At 38.4% G+C, this 22,141-nt stretch overlaps 1 protein-coding gene across 2 annotated transcripts in view; it reads right to left on the bottom strand.

Moving 5' to 3' along the window:
• Positions 1-22,141, bottom strand: part of ORC3 (origin recognition complex subunit 3) — a 77,433-nt gene that overhangs the window by 26,821 nt on the left and 28,471 nt on the right. For both annotated transcript variants that reach the window (XM_008067874.1, XM_008067875.1), the window contains exons 9-13: positions 21,775-21,888; positions 18,248-18,381; positions 17,661-17,724; positions 10,222-10,338; positions 8,686-8,765 (exon numbers count right to left, since the gene is read on the bottom strand). In XM_008067874.1, the coding sequence (XP_008066065.1) occupies positions 8,686-8,765; positions 10,222-10,338; positions 17,661-17,724; positions 18,248-18,381; positions 21,775-21,888 (509 nt within the window). The remainder of the gene's footprint in view (positions 1-8,685; positions 8,766-10,221; positions 10,339-17,660; positions 17,725-18,247; positions 18,382-21,774; positions 21,889-22,141) is intronic.

Genomic DNA, 22,141 nt, shown 5'->3' with positions numbered 1-22,141 from the left:
GCTAGGAGAGCTTGGAGTCCAATCCTCAACGTTCTCAAAGGTAAACAATTTCAACCAAGAATAACATACCCAGCTAAGCTAAGCTTCATCAATGAGGGAGAATTAAAATCTTTCCCAGGTATTCAATCCCTAAGAACTTACGCTGCCTTTAGACCACCTCTACAAGAAACACTTTAGAAAGTATTAAACACAGAAGAAAGGGAAAAAGAACAACAACAAGAGTGCAGGAAAAAGACTGAAAACACACACGAATCAACTCAAAAATCAAAAGATAGACAACAAACAAACAGAAACAACTCTATAAGAACCTCATGACAGGGCTCAACTCTCACATTTCAATAATTAGCCTGAATGTGAATGGACTAAATGTACCACTGAAAAGACACAGAATGGCCAAATGGATAAAATACCATCAGGCAACAATCTGTTATCTTCAAGAGACTCATCTCACCAGAAAGGACACTCATGGACTCAAAGTAAGAGGATGGGAAGCAAAATTTCAGGTGAATGGAACACAAAAGAAAGCAGGAACTGCAATCTTAATATCAGACAAAATACCCTTTAGGCTATCAAAAATTTAAAAAGATACAGAAGGTCACTACATAATGATAAAAGGTTCAATCCATCAACAAGAAATATCCACCCTAAACATATATGCACCCAACATAGGGGCACCAACTTTCATAAAGCAGCTTCTAAGCAAACTTAAAAAAGATAATGACTCTAACACTATCACAGCTGGGGACTTTAATACCCCACTCATAGCCCTAGACAGATCATCAAGACAAAAAAATCAGCAAAGAGATCCAGAACCTCAATGTGATGCTTGACCAAATGCACTTAAATGACACCTAACAGAACACTCCACCCAACTACCAAAGAATGTACATTCTATTCATCACTGCATGGAATGTACTCTAAGACTGACCATATCCTTGGCCATAAATCAAGCATAAACAAATTTCATAAGACTGAAATTTTGCAATGCACCTTCTCAGACCACAGTGGAATAAAAATAAATATCAACACCAACAAAGTTCCCCCAAAACCCACAAAGACATGGACACTAAACAGCATGATGCTAAGCAACTCTTGGGTCAACATGGAAATCAAAACAGAGATTTTTTTTTTTTTTTTTTTGAGTTGGAGTCTCACTCCATCGCCCAGACTAGAGTACAGTAGCACACTCCCGGCCACTGCAGCCTCGACCTGCTGGGCTCTGGCGATCCTTCCGCCACAGCCTTCCAAGTAGCTGGAACTACAGGCATGCGCTACCACGCCTAGCTAATTTTTGATTTATTGTAGAGATGAGGTCTCACCAAGTTGCCTGGACAGGTTTCGAACCCATGGGCTCAGGCAATCCACTTACCTTGGCCTCCCAAAGCGCTGGGATTACAGGCTGAGCCACTGAGCCCAGCCCAAAACAGAGATTAAAAGATACCTGGAAACAAATGAAAATGAAGAAACATCTTACTAAAATCTCTGGGATGTCATGAAAGCAGTAGTAAGAGGGAAATTCATATCTCTACAAATGTACATGAAGAAAATGGAAAGATCACAAGTTAACAGCCTAATAAGTCACCTAAGGAAGCTGGAAAAGTAAGATCATCAAAACCCTAACTTCAGCAGAAGAATCCAGATCACCAAAATAAAAGCCCAAATCCAGGACACAGAACACAAAAAGACAATACAAGAAAAAAAAAAAAAAATCAATGAAACAAAAAGCTGGTTCTTTGAAAGGATAAACAAGATTGATGGTCCCCTAGCTAGACTGACCAAGAAAAATGAGAAAAAGCCCAAATTAACACAATCAGAAACACAAAAGCTGAAGTCACATCTGATCCTGAAGAAATACAAAAGATTTCAGAGACTACTATGTATACTTGTATGGAAACAAACTTGAAAACCTAAAGGAAATAGAGGACTTTCTGACATCACACAACCTCCCCAGGTTGAAACAAGAAGAAATCGAGACCCTAAATAGACCAATAACAATCCAGGAAATTGGCTATGTCATAAGAAAATTACCTACAAAAAAAGCCCTGGACCAGATGGCTTTCCAGCAGAATTCTACAAAGCATACAAGGAGGAACTGATACCAATTCTACTGTAGGTATTCCAGGCAACTGAGAAAGATGGAATTCTCCCCAAATCATTTTATGAAAGCTAACACCACATTGATGCCCAAGCCAGGTAAAGACCCAACAAAGAAAGAGAACTACAGGCCAACATCCGTGAGAAACATAGATGCTAAAATTCTCAACAAGATCCTAGCAAACTGGATTTAGCAACACATCTCAAAAATCATCCACCATGACCAAGTAGGCTTCATTCCTGGGATGCAAGGCTGGTTCAACATTCGTAAGACCATAAATATAATTAAATACATCAACAGATGTAAAAACAAAAACCACATGATTATATCATTAGATGCAGAAAAAGCTTTTGATAAAATACAGCACCCCTTCTTGATTAAAACCCTCGAACATCTAGGCATAGATGGAACATACCTCAAAATAGTAAGAGCCATCTACAAGAAACGCACAGCCAGCATACTGCTAAACAGACAGAAATTGGAACCATTTTCCCTGAAAAATGGAACAAGACAAGGATGCCCACTCTCACCCCTCCTGTTCAGCATAGTTGTGAAAGTCCTAGCTAGAGCAATCAGAGAAGAGAAGGCGATCAGAGGTATCCAAATAGGAAAAGAGGAAGTCAAGTTATCTCTTTGCAGACGACATGATTCCATACCTTGAAAACCCAAGAGAATCTGTCCAAAACCTCCTGGCACTGATAAAGGACTTTGGCAAAGTCTCAGGGTATAAAATAAATGTGCAAAAGACAATCACATTTCTATACAACAATAATATACAAACAGAAACCCAAATAAAAAGCACAATTCCATTCACAATAGCCAGAAAAAAAAAAAATACCTTGGCATCTTCCTAGCCAGAAATGTGAAATGCCTTTACAATGAAAACTACAAAACACTGCTTAAAGAAATCAAAGATGACACAAACAAGTGGGAAAATATTCCATTCTCATGGATTGGAAGAATCAGCATTGTTAAGATGTCCATTCTACCTAAGGCAATCTACAGATTTAACTCGATACCCTTCAAATTACCAGCCTTCTCAGACCTAGAAACAACAATACAGGAATTCAAATGGAAACATAAATGGCCAAGAATAGCCAAAACAATCCTCAACAACAACAACAAAAAAAAGCAGGGGGCATCATACTCCCAGTCCTTAAACTTCATTATAAAGCTACAATAATCAAAACAGCCTGGTACTGGTACAAGAACAGGCATATAGATCAATAGATTAGAATTGAGATTCCAGAAGCAAAACCTCAATTTCTCAACCAACTCATCTTCGACAAAGCCTCCACCACCAATCACTGAGGATATGAGAACCTACTCAGTAAATGGTTCTGGGAAAACTGGCTGATCACATGCAGAAGATTGAAATAGGACCCCTACCTATCCCCATACACAAAAATTAACTCTAAATGAACCAGAGATCTAAATGTAAAACCTCAAACTATAAGAATCATAGAAAACGCAGGAGACACTCTTATGGAAATTGGAACTGGCAGCTGATTCCTGATCAAACTCTAAAGAGATAGACAAAGGGGACCTCATCAAACGGACAAGCTTCTGCAAAGTCAAAGAAACCATCAAGAGAGCAGGGAGACAGCCCACAGATGAGGAAAAAATATCTGCCAACTCCATGTCTGACAAAGGCCTGACATCTAGGATCTACAAGGAACTCAAATGTGCTGAAGAGAAGAAATCAAACAGCCCCACTACAAAGTGGGCAAAAGACATGAATAGACAGTTCTCAAAAGAAGACACACGAGCAGCCAACAGACACAGGAGAAAGTGTTTGGCCTCACCAGTCATCAAGGAGATGCAAATTCAAACCACACTGATACCACCCAACTCCAGTCAGGATGGCCGTCATCAACAACTCAAAAATAACAGATGCTGGAGAGGATGTGGCGGAAAGGGAACACTTTTCCCTGTACTAGTGTAAACTAGTACAGCCTCTGTGGAAAAAAACACTACGGCAATTCCTAAAAATTCTAAAAATTGACCTTCCATAGGACCCCACAATCCCCCTACTGGGAATATACCCGGAAGAACTCAAATCACTCTATAAGAAAGATACCTGCAAACGTATGTTTATCGCAGCTTTGTTCACAATAGCGAGAACACAGAACCAACTGTGTTGCCCATCAAAAGAGGACTGAATTTTTAAAATATGGTACATATACACAATGGGATATTACGCAGCCATAAAGAACAACAAAATCATGAACTTCGCAGCAACCTGGATGAAATTAGAGTCTATAATACTGAGTGATCTTTCACAGAAACAAAGAACTGAGTATCACACGTTCTCACTCATAAGTGGACCTTGAACAACTATCGCAATACTATAAGAAAAGCATTGCCAGTTGCGGGAAAATGGGGCGGGGGGGGGAGATGGGATTGACAGTAGTGGAAATCTGCCTGGGGAAGTGGGGGCACACCTCATCAACAAGGGTACCTGCACAATGAATATTGGTATACTTAACCTAGAATTGTACCCCACAATTTTAAAATAAAAAAATTTAAAAGTTAAAAAAAAAAGAAAATGGGATAACTCTAGATGAGTAATCCTCAACTGATGGGGGAGGGAGGACAAGGTAGATTCCCCTTAGAAATGAGGCGTACTTTTCATTATGTCCAATCTAAGAATCCACTGCTACTGGTATGAGAGTACACTACTTTTCAGGTCCAGGTGACCCATCATATTCCTATAAGTTGATGACACTCTAATTTACTTAACCATTAAAATTTTATTGTTTATGCATGGTTCAGTGAATTTTAAAAGTGTGAAAATTCTTGGTCTAGTGTTTGATTTCTAGATAGGTGTTTAGAAATCCTGTCCGCTAAGCTCGGTGGCTCAGCCCATAATCCAGTGCCTTGGGAGGTGAGGTGAGTGAATTGCCTGAGCCTGCAGGTTCGAGATCCGCCTGGGCAACTTGGTGAGACCTCATCTCTACAATAAATCAAAAAAACTTAGCCAGGTGTGGTAGCATGCGCCTGTAGTTCCAGCTACTTGGAAGGCTGAGGCGGAAGGATCGCTGGAGCCCCAGCAGGTCGAGGCTGTGGTGGCCGGGAGCGGCCATTGCACTCCAGTCTGGGCGACAGAGTGAGACTCCAACTCAAAAAAAAAAGAAATCCTCTCCAACAGAAGGATAAATTTGTCCTTACCTTAACGGTTTTTTATAACTGACCAGGAAAAACGGTTGTGCTCACAGTTGGGTTAGCATCATTTTTACTACTTCTTCCCAAATGGCTTCTTAACTTAAATATACCCTTAAACAATGACAAAGTGTTGAGTGAAAAATTAGCCAACTCATACCCCATACAGGGACACGGTCCTTACATTCCACGAGTTGACTGAGTGAAGAAAGGCTGTGGAATATGTGTACATGCATGTCAAATTACGGCTTCTATTATACAGGTACACTGGCATGCCCACCTCACACATCAATGTCTGTTGCATACATTTTAAAAAGTATGTTCTTTTTCACTCAACAATATATGAAAATAGACCTTTTCCCATATTAATACACCCTGTAAATATTTTTTAAATGGTCACCAGCTAGTTCGTCAAGTAGATCCATAGTTATTTAAACATGTCAGCTTCCACTTGCAAGCTGAGTCTCCCTTATTCGAAATGTTTGGGACAGAAGTGTTTCAGATTTTGGATTTTTCCAGATCTTGAAATATTTGCTATATATACATAATGAGATTATCTTAATGAGACTCAAACACAAAACACAAAGTTCATCTATGTTTCATATATGTCTTACATACATAACCTGAACATAACTTCATATACTATCTTAAATAATTTTGTACATGAACCCAAGTACTGAACCATCAGAAACAACCATCATGACAGTGTCATGATCTCAGTCACCCGTGTGGACATCTGTGGTTGTGTGACATCACCATCATTCCTCACTCTGAATTTATATGCTACTGAGAAGCAATCATTTTCTTGTATTTATTCACACATAAATACTTGGCAGTCAAAAATATGACATACCAATAATAGAGTGAAAAAATAATGTGTTCAGGGTAGCTAAGCAGCACAGTATTATTACCAGAATATCTGTATCAGGTTAAACAATAACAACAAACAATGGCAGCCTGAATAAACTGCACTGAGAGCCTGTTGACTGCAACCTGTTACATGAGGTCAGGTGTGAAATTTTCCACTTATGGTGCAGCATGTTGGTGCTAAAGAAGTTACCAATTTTGGAGAATTCTGGATTTTCAGATTAGGTATGCTCAACCTGTAAAAAGGAATTTTTTCCTTGAAAAATCTTTCAAGCTGCTGCTTAAAAAAATTTCAAATAGGTAATTTTAGTAGACTATGTTTCTAATAATGCCTTAGCAGTTTTCCTTTCCAAAGTATCATTCTGTTATAATTTTAATCTTTTCTCTTATGACTTGAATTTCAGTTTGAAGATAGTGATAAGAATGGTCCTAAATTCAGATGATGCCTATTGAGAATGCCTAAACTGAAAAGTGTGCCTGACTCCTTGTCCACATCTAATCTGTTCAAAAAAGAAAATAATTCCAGTCTGGAGGTTCCCACATTTCTTTGTTCTCTTGCAGTACCTGTCCTTGCTGTAGGTGTTATATTCGATCCTTTGTACTTTTTACATTCCTACACTTTTGACTACCTTTGTTTCTGATTTCAACTTAGGAAAATGACTGAAATCTCATTTTCTATTTGTTGCTTCTGCTTTGCTCAGATTTCCAAATCCTATTTTAGGTCTGAGCAAAGAATAGTAGAAGGTATAACAGCTTTGAAGTCAGATCTGGGGTAGAATCCTGGTTCCATCAGCTGCTAAAGGATCTCAGGGAAGTCACTTAACCTCTACCTGTGCGTCAAGTTCCTCAGGGGTAAAGTGTGGCTAACAATATCTACCACAAAGGTGTATTAAGAGTATTAGATTCTAAAATGTACTGAACGTCTGTAATCCCAGCATTTTGGAAGTTGGAGGTAAAAGGATTGCCTGATCCCAGAGGTTCGAGACCAGCCTGGACAACCTGGCAAGATCTCATCTCTACAATAAATAAAAAAATTAGCTGGGCATAGTGGTACGTGCCTGTAGTTCCAGCTACTTGGAAGGCTGAAGCAGAAGGATCAACTCAGTCCAACAGGACAAGGCTACAGTGGCTGTGAGTGTGCCACTGCACTCCAGCCTGGGCGACAGAGTGAGACGCTGACCCAAAAAATAAAAGTATTGAAAGTGACTAACACAGTGCCTGGTACATGGCAAGTCTTTAATAAATGATGGTTACTGTTGTCACCGTTATTATTATTGCTCATGTTTCTTTACTCTCCTTTGGAAATGGCATTCGGATCCTTGACTGTACTCTATCAGTGCCAGTGCAATCAGTGCCAGGAGGTTCAGAAGAAAAGAAACAAGTTCCTTCTGGACAGAGCAATCTATGAATTTGGGAACACCTCACTTGAGAGGGAAGACCATCACCCAGGAAGAATCAACTGGGTGTTTAAGACAGTTATGGAAAGCAAGAGAAGTCTCAGAAATATTCTAGGTGAAATAAGTTTATTATAGGTGAAATAAGAAATCTTTTACTGGGTTTTAAAAAAATGAAATAAAACACAGATTTTCACTGGCAATTTAGTTTCCACGGGGAGGTATTTTTTTCCAGCGAGCATGAAATTAGTTTTCTATCTTAAGCTGTACCTGCTACATCACTAATATTTGTATTAAGTCTCTGAACTTAGAGTGCTTTCAGTGTGGATTCCTCCTACTGTGCCCATCTGTCCTTTTCTTGTAAGGCCCAGAGAAAACCAAGACTTGATAAATACTCAGTTTTCAGACTTCTTATCATATTTTCATAGAAGCATTTGTATCCACTGAAAAAATTACAAAACTATATGAAGAACCGCTCACATTTGACTTCCCTTTCCCACTGTCCCAATGTTCATTATTTCTACGGGTAGCTAAAGTCATCATTCACACAAGAAACACAGCCAAGGAACACAATCAATAACTTTAACAGGTATATTTGTCAGAGATGGTAGGTAACCTTAGAAGCCAGGTAACAGCACCAAGACACCTCATCTATGTGCGTAAGACTAGACAAACAACTTACAGACGATGCCACGTTCACACGGACACAGCCGGCTGCGGTAGGGGAGGGTAGCAAGGCCACTGCCTTCTCCTTGTCACTCCTGAACGAGGCTGGCAGTGACTGCTGGGCACGCCCCACCCAGTGATGCTATTCCTCCACCCAGTCAGGTTGAAAACAGAGCGAGCTCACTCTTCCTGCCATGACACCAAGCTGGCTAGATTCAAATGACCCATATCTAAGCCCTCCTAGCATAGTGTCAATATTTGACTAATCAAGAGTTTTCCTTTAAAAATCACAAGTTCAAATACAAGGTAAAACCAGCAAGGAAGTGGATGATTGCTACATTAAAAACACCATAAGCTACAAGCGTAAATTCAAGATATATACAAACACTCTTAGACACAACACAGCCACTTATGAAACTTTTTGGCAGGCAGAGTTCTAGAGGAAGGTGCAACTTACTGGCAGGCTCACAGCAGACAAAAACAGAAGGAACAAAATCCTACCTCAGTAGCTGCAAAACCGATGCATACTCTTCTGAATCCCATATGCTCTTTTCTAAACATGTGCAGTACAACTCTCTGATCTGTAAGTGAACAGCACAACTGTGAGGAACTAAATGTGATATACTCTGTATACACAGAACTAGCTTGGCAAAACCATATATGTTCAACATAAAAAAAAAATACTGCTATTAAACCATTTCTGCTGCATGTGGTAGCTCATGCCTGTAATCTCAGCACTTTAGGAGGCCCAGGTGGGAGAACTGCTAGAGCCTAGGAACTCCAGACCAGCCTGGGCAACAAACATAGTGAAACCTCATCTCTACAAAAAATTTTAAAAATTAGCTGGGCACGGGAGAACAATACTGTAGTCTCAGCTGCTTGGGAGGCTGAAGTGGAAGGATCACCTGGGCCCGCAAGGCCAAGGCTGTGGTGAGCTGTGACGATGCCACTGTACTCCAGCCTGGGTGACAGAGTAAGACCCCCCAACTCAAAACTAAATTTAAAAAATCATTTTCAGCCGGGCTTGGTGGCTCAGTCTGTAATCCCGCGCCTTGGGAGGCTGAGGTGAGCGGATTGCCTGAGCCCTCGTGTTCGAGACCCGCCTGGGCAACTTGGTGAGACCTCATCTCTACAATAAATCAAAAAATCAGCCGGGCGTGGTAGCACATGCCTGTAATTCCGGCTACCCGGAAGGCTGAGATGGAAGGATCGCCGGAGCCCAGCGGGTGGAGGCTGCGGTGGCCGGGAGCGGCCACTGCACTCCAGTCTGGGCAACAGAGTGAGACTCCAATTCAAAAAAAAAAAAAAAAAATCATTTTCTTTAGATGACAACAGATGACATATATCATATGAATCAGGATTTCTAAGAACACAATTTACATAAAAGTAAAATGAGACTATACTGAGATTTGTTGATATCACTGGTCACTGCAATAAAAAATGATAAAGTGAGGAAAAGAGGTTCGTTAAAGACTCAATGACAGAAATCACCTCACAACCAGGTCGTTCTCACAAACTGGTATTTGCTTCCCAAAACTTTGAGGTAAGATTTAGGAACACAGAATTATCCCATTAACATTTCTCTATAAATGGCTGATAAGCTTATGGTGTGACACAAAGACCAGCTAAGCATACTTTTTCAAGGAGCAGAAGTACTGCTTCCCTTTTTTAATCCTCAGTGCAACGCAAAGTTAACCATTAAGTATTCTCAAACAGATTCCTTTTCCCAGTTCATGGAGGGTCAAGAACCAACCAGCTTTCTCAGTACAGGTGACAAAGAAGTATTTAAATGCCTTAGCACAAAAACACTGTAGGGGAAGCAGTAACACTAGGATTCATGTGGCTGTTTCCGGCTATGGCTGTCAGAGCAAAAAAGTTTCCACTACCAGTAATGTATACAGCAGGAATGGATTTAAACTGTGTTTTCATTGTAAAAATTGGATCCAGTTCAAATTCTGATGCCTGAATGCTACAGAAATCACAAGCAAAAAAGTACTAATATTCTTAGTTCACAGATTCCAAATGAGGCTTGATTACCTGTCGACCCAGGGGGTACTTGGGAAGAGAAGAGGTGAACTTATGAAGACATCTCAAAACCAGGAAGTAATTCATATGGTAAACATGCAGGTTTTCTAGTAATGATTGTGTTTCTTCCTAAAAATCACAGAACATATTACTAAAAGTCAGTAATAAGACACCATAATAAAATCTACTTCACAGATACATATACTTTCTGAAAAACTGATGAGAAAAGATTCAAAACTACAAGTTAGTCTTCTTAATTCATGAAAATTCAAAATACTCATGAAACCCAGGACAAAGGTTGGGTATGTCTAACTTAATACCAAGTGTGGTGATATTTTACACAAATCAGAACTGACAGTGCAATTTAATCTCCTGATCTCCAGCATTCCCACAATATCCTGGCTCCCAAAATTACAAATGTGCAAGAGTACCACAATGGATGCTTGCCTGTGCCAATCACCTGGTGTGTGCCACAGGGGGGGAGGTTCATTGTCATTTTCCTCACAAGCATCAGAAGAGATCGCCAGCGACCACAGTGCTAACCTAATTAACAGCTGCTGAAATTCTGCTTACAACGTCTGCTTTTCCTGGAGTGCTGCTGGAGTGTGTTGAAGGGGAAAAAGGCAAGACTATGGCAGAAATAACACAATGATTCTGATAAATCCCTGACTTCTGCTGAGATTCTCCAATACTGGCTTTATTCACTTTGCCAATTAGAGAGAAAAAAAGTCATGAAGAGAAATCTGAAGCTGATAAGATGACGGATATGAATATGTTTTTCTCCCAGGTGGTCTCACTTCTTTCATACTTCTGAGGTGCATCCCTGTGCTGAGTGAAGTTCTAGTGTTTAAAAAATGTTTTGTTTTTTTCATACAATATGGCAGACTCTTTTATGTGATACTCAACTGAGGAAATGGAGGTTTGGTTCAACACTGGGGGAATAAAATTGGCTCTATGGACTTAGTCAACATGAGAGAAGGCTGGTTGTACATTTCTAAGGGATTTTTTCAAGAGTAGTTTTTCTCATCCCAGATTTTTGCCTTATTGCTGACTGTAGACCTAATTGCCACATAAGAAAGATTCCACTGTTGTTTACATCTGTGTTATTATCAGTTGCAACAGAAAAAAATGTCATTAACATTTTCATATAACCTGTCCTCTAAGTTCTCCATCTTACTGACAGATACCTGCAAATTTGTATCTGCCTTTACTTATCTGGAGGATCAATTCCTAATGTATTTTATGGACACTATTTTATCAACTAAAACCTGCAAAAGGTTTTGATGTATGAAAAAATTTCCCAGTTAATACATTATAGCAGCACCATACCATGCACATAGGAAAATAGAGCCTGTTGAAATATTAATCCTACTTTCCACTCATTAAATTTGTCCTCAGGCATCTTTTCTGTACACTAGTCATAGTTGTCACTTTTATTTTCTAACTGGGTTTAGAATGATTCTTTTCCAGAGATATACTTTGCCTAGGAATATGCATTATTTCTGGCAGAAATATACTTTCTCTGTTCTTGAAATATCATGACCTCTTAGTCTTTACTGATTTTTGAGACAGTTACAGTCAAATAAATATTTCTCTGTGATAAGAAAAGCAGAAAACAGCAGCCTCCTCACTGTTGCTCAAATATGGCAGACATGCTGCAACATCAGGTTCTTTCCACCTGCTACCTTAGAATGCTCTCCCTTTGGATTCTTGCTTGGCAAGCTCTGTAGGTCTTTATTCAAAATTCACCTTCTCACAGTCAGGCCTTGATCTAAAATTTCCACTCTACTTGCCATACACATGGAACTTTATACCCCCTTCTCTGCTTCATTGTTTTCAGTCTAGTGCTTATCACTAACAGATACTTTAATTATTTATCTTGTTTATTGTCTGTCTCCCCTATAGAACTTAAGCTCCATGAAGGGAGCAGTTTCGTCTGTTTTGTTCACTCCTGTGTTCCCAACACCTAGGTTAATGCCAGGCACATAATAGGCACTCAAAAAATACTGGCTGAATGAAAAAGTACATTAATAAATGAGGCCAACACTCAGTCTTTCTTCTAGATAAGAGCAGGCATTTTATTGTCTTCCTGGATGTAGCCTAGATTTCCTGAGTTTTCCAAAGACAACAAATGTCAGAATTTATAATGTAAACTTTCTCAATATGTAAATGTCAACTGATTTTTTTTAAGGTATGGCCCTAAAACACATACACACTTATTATTAGTCTGTGGGTTGCCACTCAGTGTGCAACACAGCCTCTTAAATCAGTCATCTCCAGCCTCATCAATCTTGTTATTCATTCAAAAATCACTCATATAGTGATTACTGTTTACTTATATGACAGGCCTGCTATTGTTACTCAGATAGTTGCTTTCCTGGAAGGAGAAGCCAATATATATGTAAAACTTAAATATATAGGAAAAGAAAAAAATTAGGCAGAATAACATTTGCCATGATGCCTTGCTGTTGCATTTATTTCTCTTCTATTTTCAGAGTATTTATCCCATTTGTATCTAGAATTCTCCATATAGGAGTGAAGTGACCTCAAGAAGATTAACATAAAGTATGTAAAAACAACTGTAAATTTTTGTAATTTATTTTCAATCAATTCACTGACCATGAAAAGCTGATAAAGGTGGTTGGGTGCAGTGGCTCACGCCTGTAATTCCAACGCTTTGGGAAGCTGAGGCAAGAGGATTGCCTGAGTCCACAGGTTTGAGACCAGACTGGACAACTCGGTGAGACCTCATCTCTACAGTAAATCAAAAAAATTAGCTGGGCATGGTGGCGCATGCCTGTGGTTCCAGCTACTTGGAAGGGTGAGGTGGAAGGACCGCCTTGAGCCTAGCAGGTCAAGGCTATGATGGCTGTGAGTATGCCACTGCACTCCAGCCTGGGTGACTGAGTAAGACTCCAACTCAAAAACAACAACAACAACAACAAGGCTGATAGGCCAGGCATGTTAGCTCACACTTGTAATCCCAGGACTTGGGGAGGCCGAGGTGAGAGGATTGCCTGAGCCTAGGAGTTTGAGACCAGCCTGGGTAACATGGTGAGACCTCGTCTTTGGAAAAAATAAAAAAATTAGCTGGGCTTGGTGATGTGTGCCTGTAGTCCCAGCTACTTGGAAGGCTGAAGCAGAAGGATCATCTGAATCCAGACAGTCAAGGTTGCTGTGAGCCGTGATCGTCATGATAATGCCACTGCACTCTAGCCTGGGAGATGGAGTGAGAAGCCAACTCAAAAAAAAAGCAGGGGAAAAAAGCTGGTAAAACATCCTGCATTAAATTTGCAGATTAAGAGATATCAGCTGCCTAACAACATACCAATTTCTCATTTCAGAAAGATTTTGGCCGGCCATATTGACTTATCATATTACTGCTATCGAACAGAGGGCCAAACCATAGTTTTTGTCTCGCTCTTACATGACATGAATGCCGCCTCTGCCTTTTGTTCTCTATATTCCTACCCAGCAGTTCAGGTCAGAAGCACTTGATGAAGGAAAGTTTAGATTGAGGCGGTCAATTACTGACATACAGGCTTATCTGACCACATTTCATAGATTGCAGTGGTTTTCCTTCACTTTTCCATTTATTATTTTTTCCTAAGAGACTTTCTCCCTCCTTTTGCTCTTTTGATCTGTCAAAAGAAACAGAAAGAGGTGGAAGTGAAGGTAGAAGATAAGTCTCCACCAAACCCATGAACTGGTTTTGTCTTTTGTTCATGAATCACTGCGACAGGCACACCAAGTGGGGAAAATGAGTCCTTGCTCTACTGTTAAGTGGCCTCTGTTATTTTACATGCTCTGTGGCCTCAGTTATTTCACTTGCTTTCTCTCGGGTGCTGTTCTTCACTTGTGAAATGAGGGCGCTAAACTAGGTTATCTTCCCAATAGTAATATATCATAGCTCTAAGAGTTCAAGATTTATTTCTCCCTCCCAATGGATTCAAAATCTACTTGGGAAAAGAGGTATAAAGATATGATTTGTGAAGCGTTTCATATATTAAAAAAAAAAAAGATATGAAGCATGAACGAGCCAGAACAATACAATTTCAACTGTCACTTGCAAGGGACTGAATCTAAGCTTTCTACATAGCATGAAGATTTTTAGTGTTTCATCAGCTGTACATGGCCTTCTAATGTTCTCCATTAGTTTGAAATCCCTAGTGAATCTTCTACAAATATACATGGTTCAGTCAATTAAATTTTTAAATTTAAAAGCACACTTCAAAAAAAGAAAAAACTCATTCCTGAAGTTAATTAAATTCAAAGCTGACACACAGTTTTGATGTAGTATCTAAGAAACTAATGGGTGCATAATTTTGAGGGAGTTAAAAGGCTTGTTTTAGCATCTTGAGTCCAGTCCCAGGATAAATGAGTCATGAATCATTTGTTTAGGTGGGAACTTATAAGTTCTACATTTACGCAAAATGAGGCAATGAGGAAACAATAACAAATGTTTTCTTCTAGGGAGTCGATCTAGTTACACAGTTCTCAAACAATGGTTTCCAGTATCAGCATCACCCAGGCCCTTGCTAGAAATGCCAACTCTTGGGCCCCATCCCAGAGCTATGAAATCAGAAACTCTGGGGATGGAGTCCAGAAATCAGTGTTTTAGCAAGCCCTTCAGGTGCCTCTGATGCATACTCAAGTTTGAGAACTACTGGTTTAGTCCATCAGAACAGAAAGCAAAGCAGATTTTTAGGGTAGAAACAGTTTAGATATAAGGAGCATAAATTTCTCTGGAGTATATTTTGAGGCCCATTGCTTAGAAACTTGAATATAGAAATGTACAAAATGATAAACTCTAATAATAGGCATAGTTACATAACTATATAACCTAAAAGCATTATACATATTATATATAGTATAATATATAATATGTAAAACAGTATATTCATATTGATATCTTAATTTTTAATGACAGTAAAAATACACAACAGTAACAATATTTATTTTTTATACTTTTATAAGTTTTATTGTTATATTTATTTTCAACTCACTTTCACATGCTGAACAAACTTTGATGATCACTAATCCTATTTAAAAAAAAAAAATCGCACTAGGAATTATTATCCTTCCTTACATAAGAAAAATTAAGACTTAAATAAGCTACGTGATTTCTTAAATACACATAGCTAGTGAGTAGCTGGAGTTCAAACGTAAGATTTCTGAGGTCAAGATCAGGGTAGTCCCTTACATCAGGTAGTACCTCATTATTGACTGTCATATGTATTTACAAAACTGTACAAAGAGAAATATTATGATGAAAATAAAATATTCAGATACTTTAACTAGAAAAATCAACAGGCACATTAAGTTTTTCATAGACATCTTTTGCTCTTTGACTGGAGCAGGTACTTGGCAGGTAACTTTTTCAAGTTAATGGTACATACTGTTATGTTCCTCCCTATTTCTCATTCCTCTCATATTTTTCAGGAAAATAAGCGCTTAAATGACAGAATATGCAGTCCTGAAATGAACACAGCAAAGATAATAACAAGCAGGGCTGGCAGTGCAACAAGAACAAGAATAGTATAAATAAATTTTGAGAAAATATATCCTTACTAGAAGTCACTAAAAAGCAAAGATAAATGTCAGGCTATGTATTTTTATAATAAACCAGCCTAGACATTCTCTTCCTTTGTCATCTCAGTGGTTAAAGGTACTCTAAAAAATCTGTTCCCAACTTCTGAAAATATACTGACAGAAAGTTCTAGCAGGAAATATACTTGGCAACTAGCTGACTCAGCAGAGAGCTAATCTAACTAATTTTAAAAGACTGAATAAATAAGCACACATGCTTTCCCACTGGCTCTTAAATTTCCTCTCTATCAAAACAACCTGTATTGGGTGTGAGGACTTCCTATGCAGTTCTGAAATGGTTACAGACATAATTAAAATGGTTACTGAACCCAATCTAGAAATGGTGTTATATTACAACCCAGGGTGGATTCTACATTAGAAATAATGTTTAATAAAAGCGATTCTCATTGAGAGTGGTGGCTCACTCCTGTAATCCCAGCACTTTGGGAGGCAGAGACAAGAGGTTTGTCTGAGGCCAGGGGTTTGAGACCAGCTTGGGCAACTTGGCAAGACCTCATCTCTACAATAACATCAAAAAATTAGCCAGGCATGGTGGTGCATGCCTGTAGTTCCAGCTATTTGGACAGCTGAGGCAGAAGGATTGCTTAAGCCCAGCAGGTTGAGGCTGCGGTGGCCGTGAGCATGCCACTACACTCCAGCCTGGGCAACAGAGTGAGACTCCAACTCAAAAAAAAAAAAGCCACTCTCAATATTTTTCAGCATTTACAATGGAAGTAAATTAGTATTTAAAACTATATAGTATAGGCGCCCTCTAGAATCTAACAATTCTTACAAAGTATCTTATTTTTTGAATTGACACATAATTGTACATATTTTAAGGATATAGGATCTAACATTCTTTTGTTCAAAATTTGAAAATACTATCAGTAAAACTCACACTTAAGTACTAAGGCTTATATTCAATTTCAACTTAATATTATTACAATTTTCAAATATTTTTTCCTAAAAGAGGCACGAGGAGTATAAAGATAAATGTGACTTTGTGCATTTCTAAACGTTTATCCTAAGGAACTTAAAAAAAAAATGAAGCTACATTAATTCCATAGAATACTATGCCACTCTTCAGTACTAACATGGAATGATTTCCAAGATTAGGTGCAAGACAAGGTTTAGAAGAGTGTATATAATATATTTATCTTCTGTAACAAGTGGGGCACCTCCAAAATATATGTAATCACTTGTATACATGGAGACTACCTCTAGAATGATCCATAAGAAACTAGCGACACTGGCTGTACCGAGGGACAGGAAGTGAATAGTGGGAGGTCAGAGGTGAAAGGAAGCCTTTTCACTGTATATTATCTTTGCCTTTTGAATCTTATGTACCATGTCCAAGTATTATTTATTCAAGAAAGTAAAAAAACTCCTCCTTTTGACATTTCCTATGTTGTACGGCAACTCATAATTTTCTAAGCTCAATAATTCTTTCCTGGCATTATATTATCAATATAAAGTGATATCTCTTCAAGTCAAATCAATACCCATTTAGCACTATTTGCGTAAGCTGTCTGGCTTCTAAATGCTTTTATTTATGACAGCCTTGAAAAGAACATTAAAATGAGATTGCTTACACATTCCAAAACTGCTCTGTATAAAGAGATCTACGTAGCAGATCTCTACAGATCGAAAATTGCTTTCAAAACAGATGACAAGAGAAACTTGGTGTTCTAGTTGATATATTTTTTTAATTAAAAAGTCTTATCTTTTAGAGCTAAGGTCTTGCCTCATCTTTAGTACATTCCTAATTGACTATGAAGACCCAGCATGTTATGTGCGTATTCCTTTTCATGAAAGGAAAAAACAAGAGAATGAGACTGAAACAAACACAAGCACAGTCCTACCTTCAGAAATCTCTCACTGGTCAATAGTGCAACTTGCTCTCCTGAAGCTTGCTTTTCCACATACCTAAAATTTCACCATTTCGTACACAAAAAGAGAAAGTTAAACATTCTACATATTTAAATAGCATAATGGGAAAAAGAAATACCCAGATTGGTGGCCAGATAACTCTCATTTCTTCTCGAAAATAAATTCAAGATGATAATCATGGTTAAATGTTAATTTTTAACTCCTTAAATCAGCTGCATTTCATAGTCTATATGTCTAACCATTTAAAAAAAGGGGGGGAGCATAAACTCCAGAACTCTGGAGAACTTTGCAAATTATGTCCCTTTGTAAAAATATTTTTCTTTATGCCAAATTTTCAAATCCAACAAGGAAATCCTACAATAAAAAACAGAACAGTTTCTTTTTAAAAACAAACAAAAGAAAGCAGGAGTTTATTAAGAAGATAGGAAAGCTCCCCAGAGGGAGGGAGCCCAAAAGAGGACTGCCCAAGAACAGGTTTTATAAAAATAACAATCTGAAATCCCTTATTTTGTCCTAAACTCTAGCAAAAGATGTATTAAATATGTACTTCTCTTTTTACCTCCTGAATGATGGCATACGTCGAATGTTTTCACATTGACTATCAGATAAAAAATTTACTCTCCTCTTGGCTTCTGGGAGATTACAGCACAGAACACTTAAGGGCTGGGAATAGAAATGCTCTAACAGAGAAAGCTGGAAGAAACGAGAAGATTAATTGTGTTTATTATAATTTAGCAGTAAACCTTTTGCCCTATGCTCAATTTTAAGGTTTCTGTTTTTTTTTAAAAAGCAGAAGTATTTATGGCACTAATATATTTAATAATGTTATAGTAACACTGCAAACATACAAATGGCTAATATTTTAAGGCTCCAATTTTGTGGACAAGGTCAGAAAATGGTAGTCTCTGAAATCCAAACTAAAAAAACCTAATATAAATGGATAGATTAGCTATGTACATAAACAACTTATAAAAATTATAAATGGTAATCCCAGCACTTTGGGAGGCCGAGGCGAGTGGACTGCCTGAACCCGCGGGTTCGAGGCCCGCCCGGGCAACTTGGCAAGACCTTGGCTCTACAATAAATCAAAAATTAGCCGGATGTGGTAGCGCGCGCCTGTAGTTCCAGCTACTTGGAAGGCTGAGGAGGAAGGATCACCAGGAACCCAGCAGTACGAGGCTGCGGTGGCCGGGAGCATGCCACTGCACTCCAGTCTGGGTGACAGTGAGACTCCAACTCAAAAAAAACAAACAAAAAAATTATAAATGTGGTGTAGATGAGACTGAGGTGTGACCTAAGGGTCTAACAGATGCCTCAAAATTCATATGAAAATATCAATCTAAAATCAGAATAAAAACATGTCTGTTACAATAAATAAAAAGGCTACAGGGTTGGGTGCAGTAGCTCATACCTGCAATCCCAGCACTTTGGGAGGCTGAGGCGAGAGGACTGCTTGAGCCCAGGAGATATAGACCAGCCTAGGCAATATAGCAAGAACTCAAAAAAACAAAACAAAACACAATGATAGAAACAAAACACAATGATAGAAACAAAACACAATGATAGAAGCTTTGCAAACTTATTTAAATGAATTAATAAAAATTTCTTTTCAAATTCAATTTTAGTCCACGGAGGAAAATGTGGTATCTAAAAGATGTAAGCATTGTAATAATAGAACGCTGTAGGCTCCATAGTAGAATGGAAGATAATTTTCCAGATTCTAACATAACGTTCAAGATGTAAGTCACACGACTATCTAAAAGGTCATTATTCGAATACTAAGCAACTTCAGCATGACAAGTTGTTTTTTTTCCCCCAGATACCTTGATACTCCATAGATAGAGGAGAAAACACATTCTGGTCACTGATAAATAGCACCCTCCATCACACATTAGCTAACATGCTAGGTTATATATCTATCTTAAGGCATTTGACTGGCATGAATCAGCAATCTTGAGCTTGATCCTTCCTTGAGAAACCAATTATGAATTTCTGAGCCTATACAGCTGAGAATGAGAGGCCCCAAACTAGAGAGAATCCTCCCAAATAGTCCATTCTCTAAAGCTGTAAGGCAAAGGGTCATCCTAACTTAGAAACAAGTACAAAACAGGCCGGATATGGTGGCTCATGTATGCAATCCCAGCACTTTGGGAGGCTGAGGTAGGAGACTCACTTGAGCCCAGGAGTAACACACATTAATAAAACAATGTAAATACTCAGTAAAGTGCCAAACACAACGTGAATACTTAGTAAAGTGCTTAGTAAATTATCAGGAACCTATAAAATAATCTCACCTGATCATCTTATCAGATGAGAAAGCTAAGACCAAGAGAGATTAAGTAACTTGGTTAGTGTCCTTTACTTACTTTCATAAGGTATTGGAGACTACAGTTTGTACTTCCTGAAACTTTTCTCCTCTGATTTTAGTTGCACTCTTACTTTCTGTGGGCACTCCTTGTTATAGTCTCCTTTTCTATTACTCTCTTACATGTCAGCTTGTCTTTGGGTACTACCCTCAGTCTTTTCCCACTCCCTTTGGGTGATGCTTCATGCTTATGACATGACTATAACCACAGCATTTTAATGATAAATCCTAAATATCGATTTCCAGTCCAAATTTTTCTCCTGAGCACCAAATCTTTATATCCAACACACCTCTGAATTAACCATTACAAAAAGAAACTTATTTTTTTCTCACAACAACCTTGCTCTTTGCTCTGTATTAACATGCACACTTAGTAAATGGTATTGACTTACCTCATCTGCCCAGCTAGTGCCTGTGTGTCACACTCTCCTCTCTTACACATATCTTGAGCTTCAAGTGACAAGAAAAAACAACCAAAAACAACAGAACATCCTACCACACCTCAACTAGAGAGGAGCAAACAAATCTAAGGATGAGGTTGGCTTGATAGAACCTGGCGACTGCATCCTACCAGCTCAAAAAACACAAAAAAGAAACCACTACAATGTTCTATGTAAAGAAAGAATATATGTGAGAAATACTTTTTTTTTTGAGTTGGATTCTCACTCTGTCACCTAGGCTGGAGTGCAGTGGCACATTCATGGTAACCTCAGTCTTGACCTGCTGGGCTCAGGCGATTGTTCTGCCTTGGGAATATAGGTTAGAGCATATATTATGACACAAAATTCCTGAATAAACCCATGGCAATTCATAAAACCCTAGTGAAAAGGCATTTCCAACATAGAAGAATATAAATGAATAAACACACACATACATATATATGTGTAGGGGACATCAAGTTATATCCCACAACTTATTTTTGTATGGCCCAGGAACTAAAAATGCTTTTTTATATCTTTAAAGAGTTACTAAAGAAGAAGAAATAGAAGCAGCAGCAGCAGTGACCACATGTAGCATGCAAAGCTGAAAATGTCTAACATTTGTCCCTTTATAGAAGTTTGCTGACCCCTCATATATATATTTCCCAGGGAGAAAATCCATACACTTCCATCAGATTCTCAAAAACAAACCAAAAAAAGATACCTTCTTCCCCACCCCCAAAATGGTTAAGAATTACTGGATTGGAGCCTTTTTTCATAATTGATATCCTAATGACTGTCTTCCCTACATTTTGCAAAAGGTAAAAAGGAATGACAGAACCTAGAATAAGATAACTTGAATTTACTTACTCTAGATTTTTCCATTTAAAATGACTATCACATTAAATAGTATGAAATAACAAGCCAATTATTTAAAATCAGCTTGTGAATTTTCAAACTCATTAGGGTGTTCTTTTTTTTTTTTTTTTTTTTTGAGTTGGTGTCTCACTCTGTGACCCAGACTAAAGTATGATGGCATGATGATCACGGTTCACCAGAGCCTCAAACTCCTGGGCTCAAGGCATCCCTCCCCCCACCTCAGCTTCTGAAGCACCTAGAACCCTAGGCACATACCACCATGGCCGTCTAACCTTTCTTCTTTGTTTTGTAGAGACAAAGTTTCACTATACTCGCCAGGTTGGTCTTAAACTCCTGGGATCAAGTATTCCTCCCATCTCAGCCTCTAAAAGTGTTGGGATTCTAGGTGTGAACTATCACACCTGGCTGTTAGTGTGTTCTTACCTGAAGTCCTTTTATAAAGTTTTGAATTGAGAAATCATGATACAAAAAGATGTTGGTCAGAACCTGTAACACTTTTTCACTTATTTTAAAGGGAAACTGAGTTGTGAGAAGTAGCTGAAAGAGATTAAGGGGGGGGTTACACACTTCTTGTTAGTCTTCACTCTTTATAAATATAAATAATTAATAATTACGAGGCAAAGAATAATACTATGACATAGTAATTATAAAAGCTGCAATTACAACAATTTTTTCTAGTCAAATTCAACAACAAAAAAAATTTTTTTTTTTTTGAGTTGGAGTCTCACTTTGTCACCCAAACTGGAGTGCAGTGGCTGCTCCTGGCCACCGCAGCCTCGACCTGCTGGGC

The sequence above is a fragment of the Carlito syrichta genome, unplaced genomic scaffold, assembly GCF_000164805.1.
Source record: "Carlito syrichta isolate Samal-C Ts95f unplaced genomic scaffold, Tarsius_syrichta-2.0.1 Scaffold309804, whole genome shotgun sequence".
In the NCBI taxonomy this organism is placed as follows: domain Eukaryota; kingdom Metazoa; phylum Chordata; class Mammalia; order Primates; family Tarsiidae; genus Carlito; species Carlito syrichta.
The sequence above is the reverse complement of the archived record's forward strand: the minus strand, read 5'-3'. Positions and strand labels throughout refer to the sequence as shown.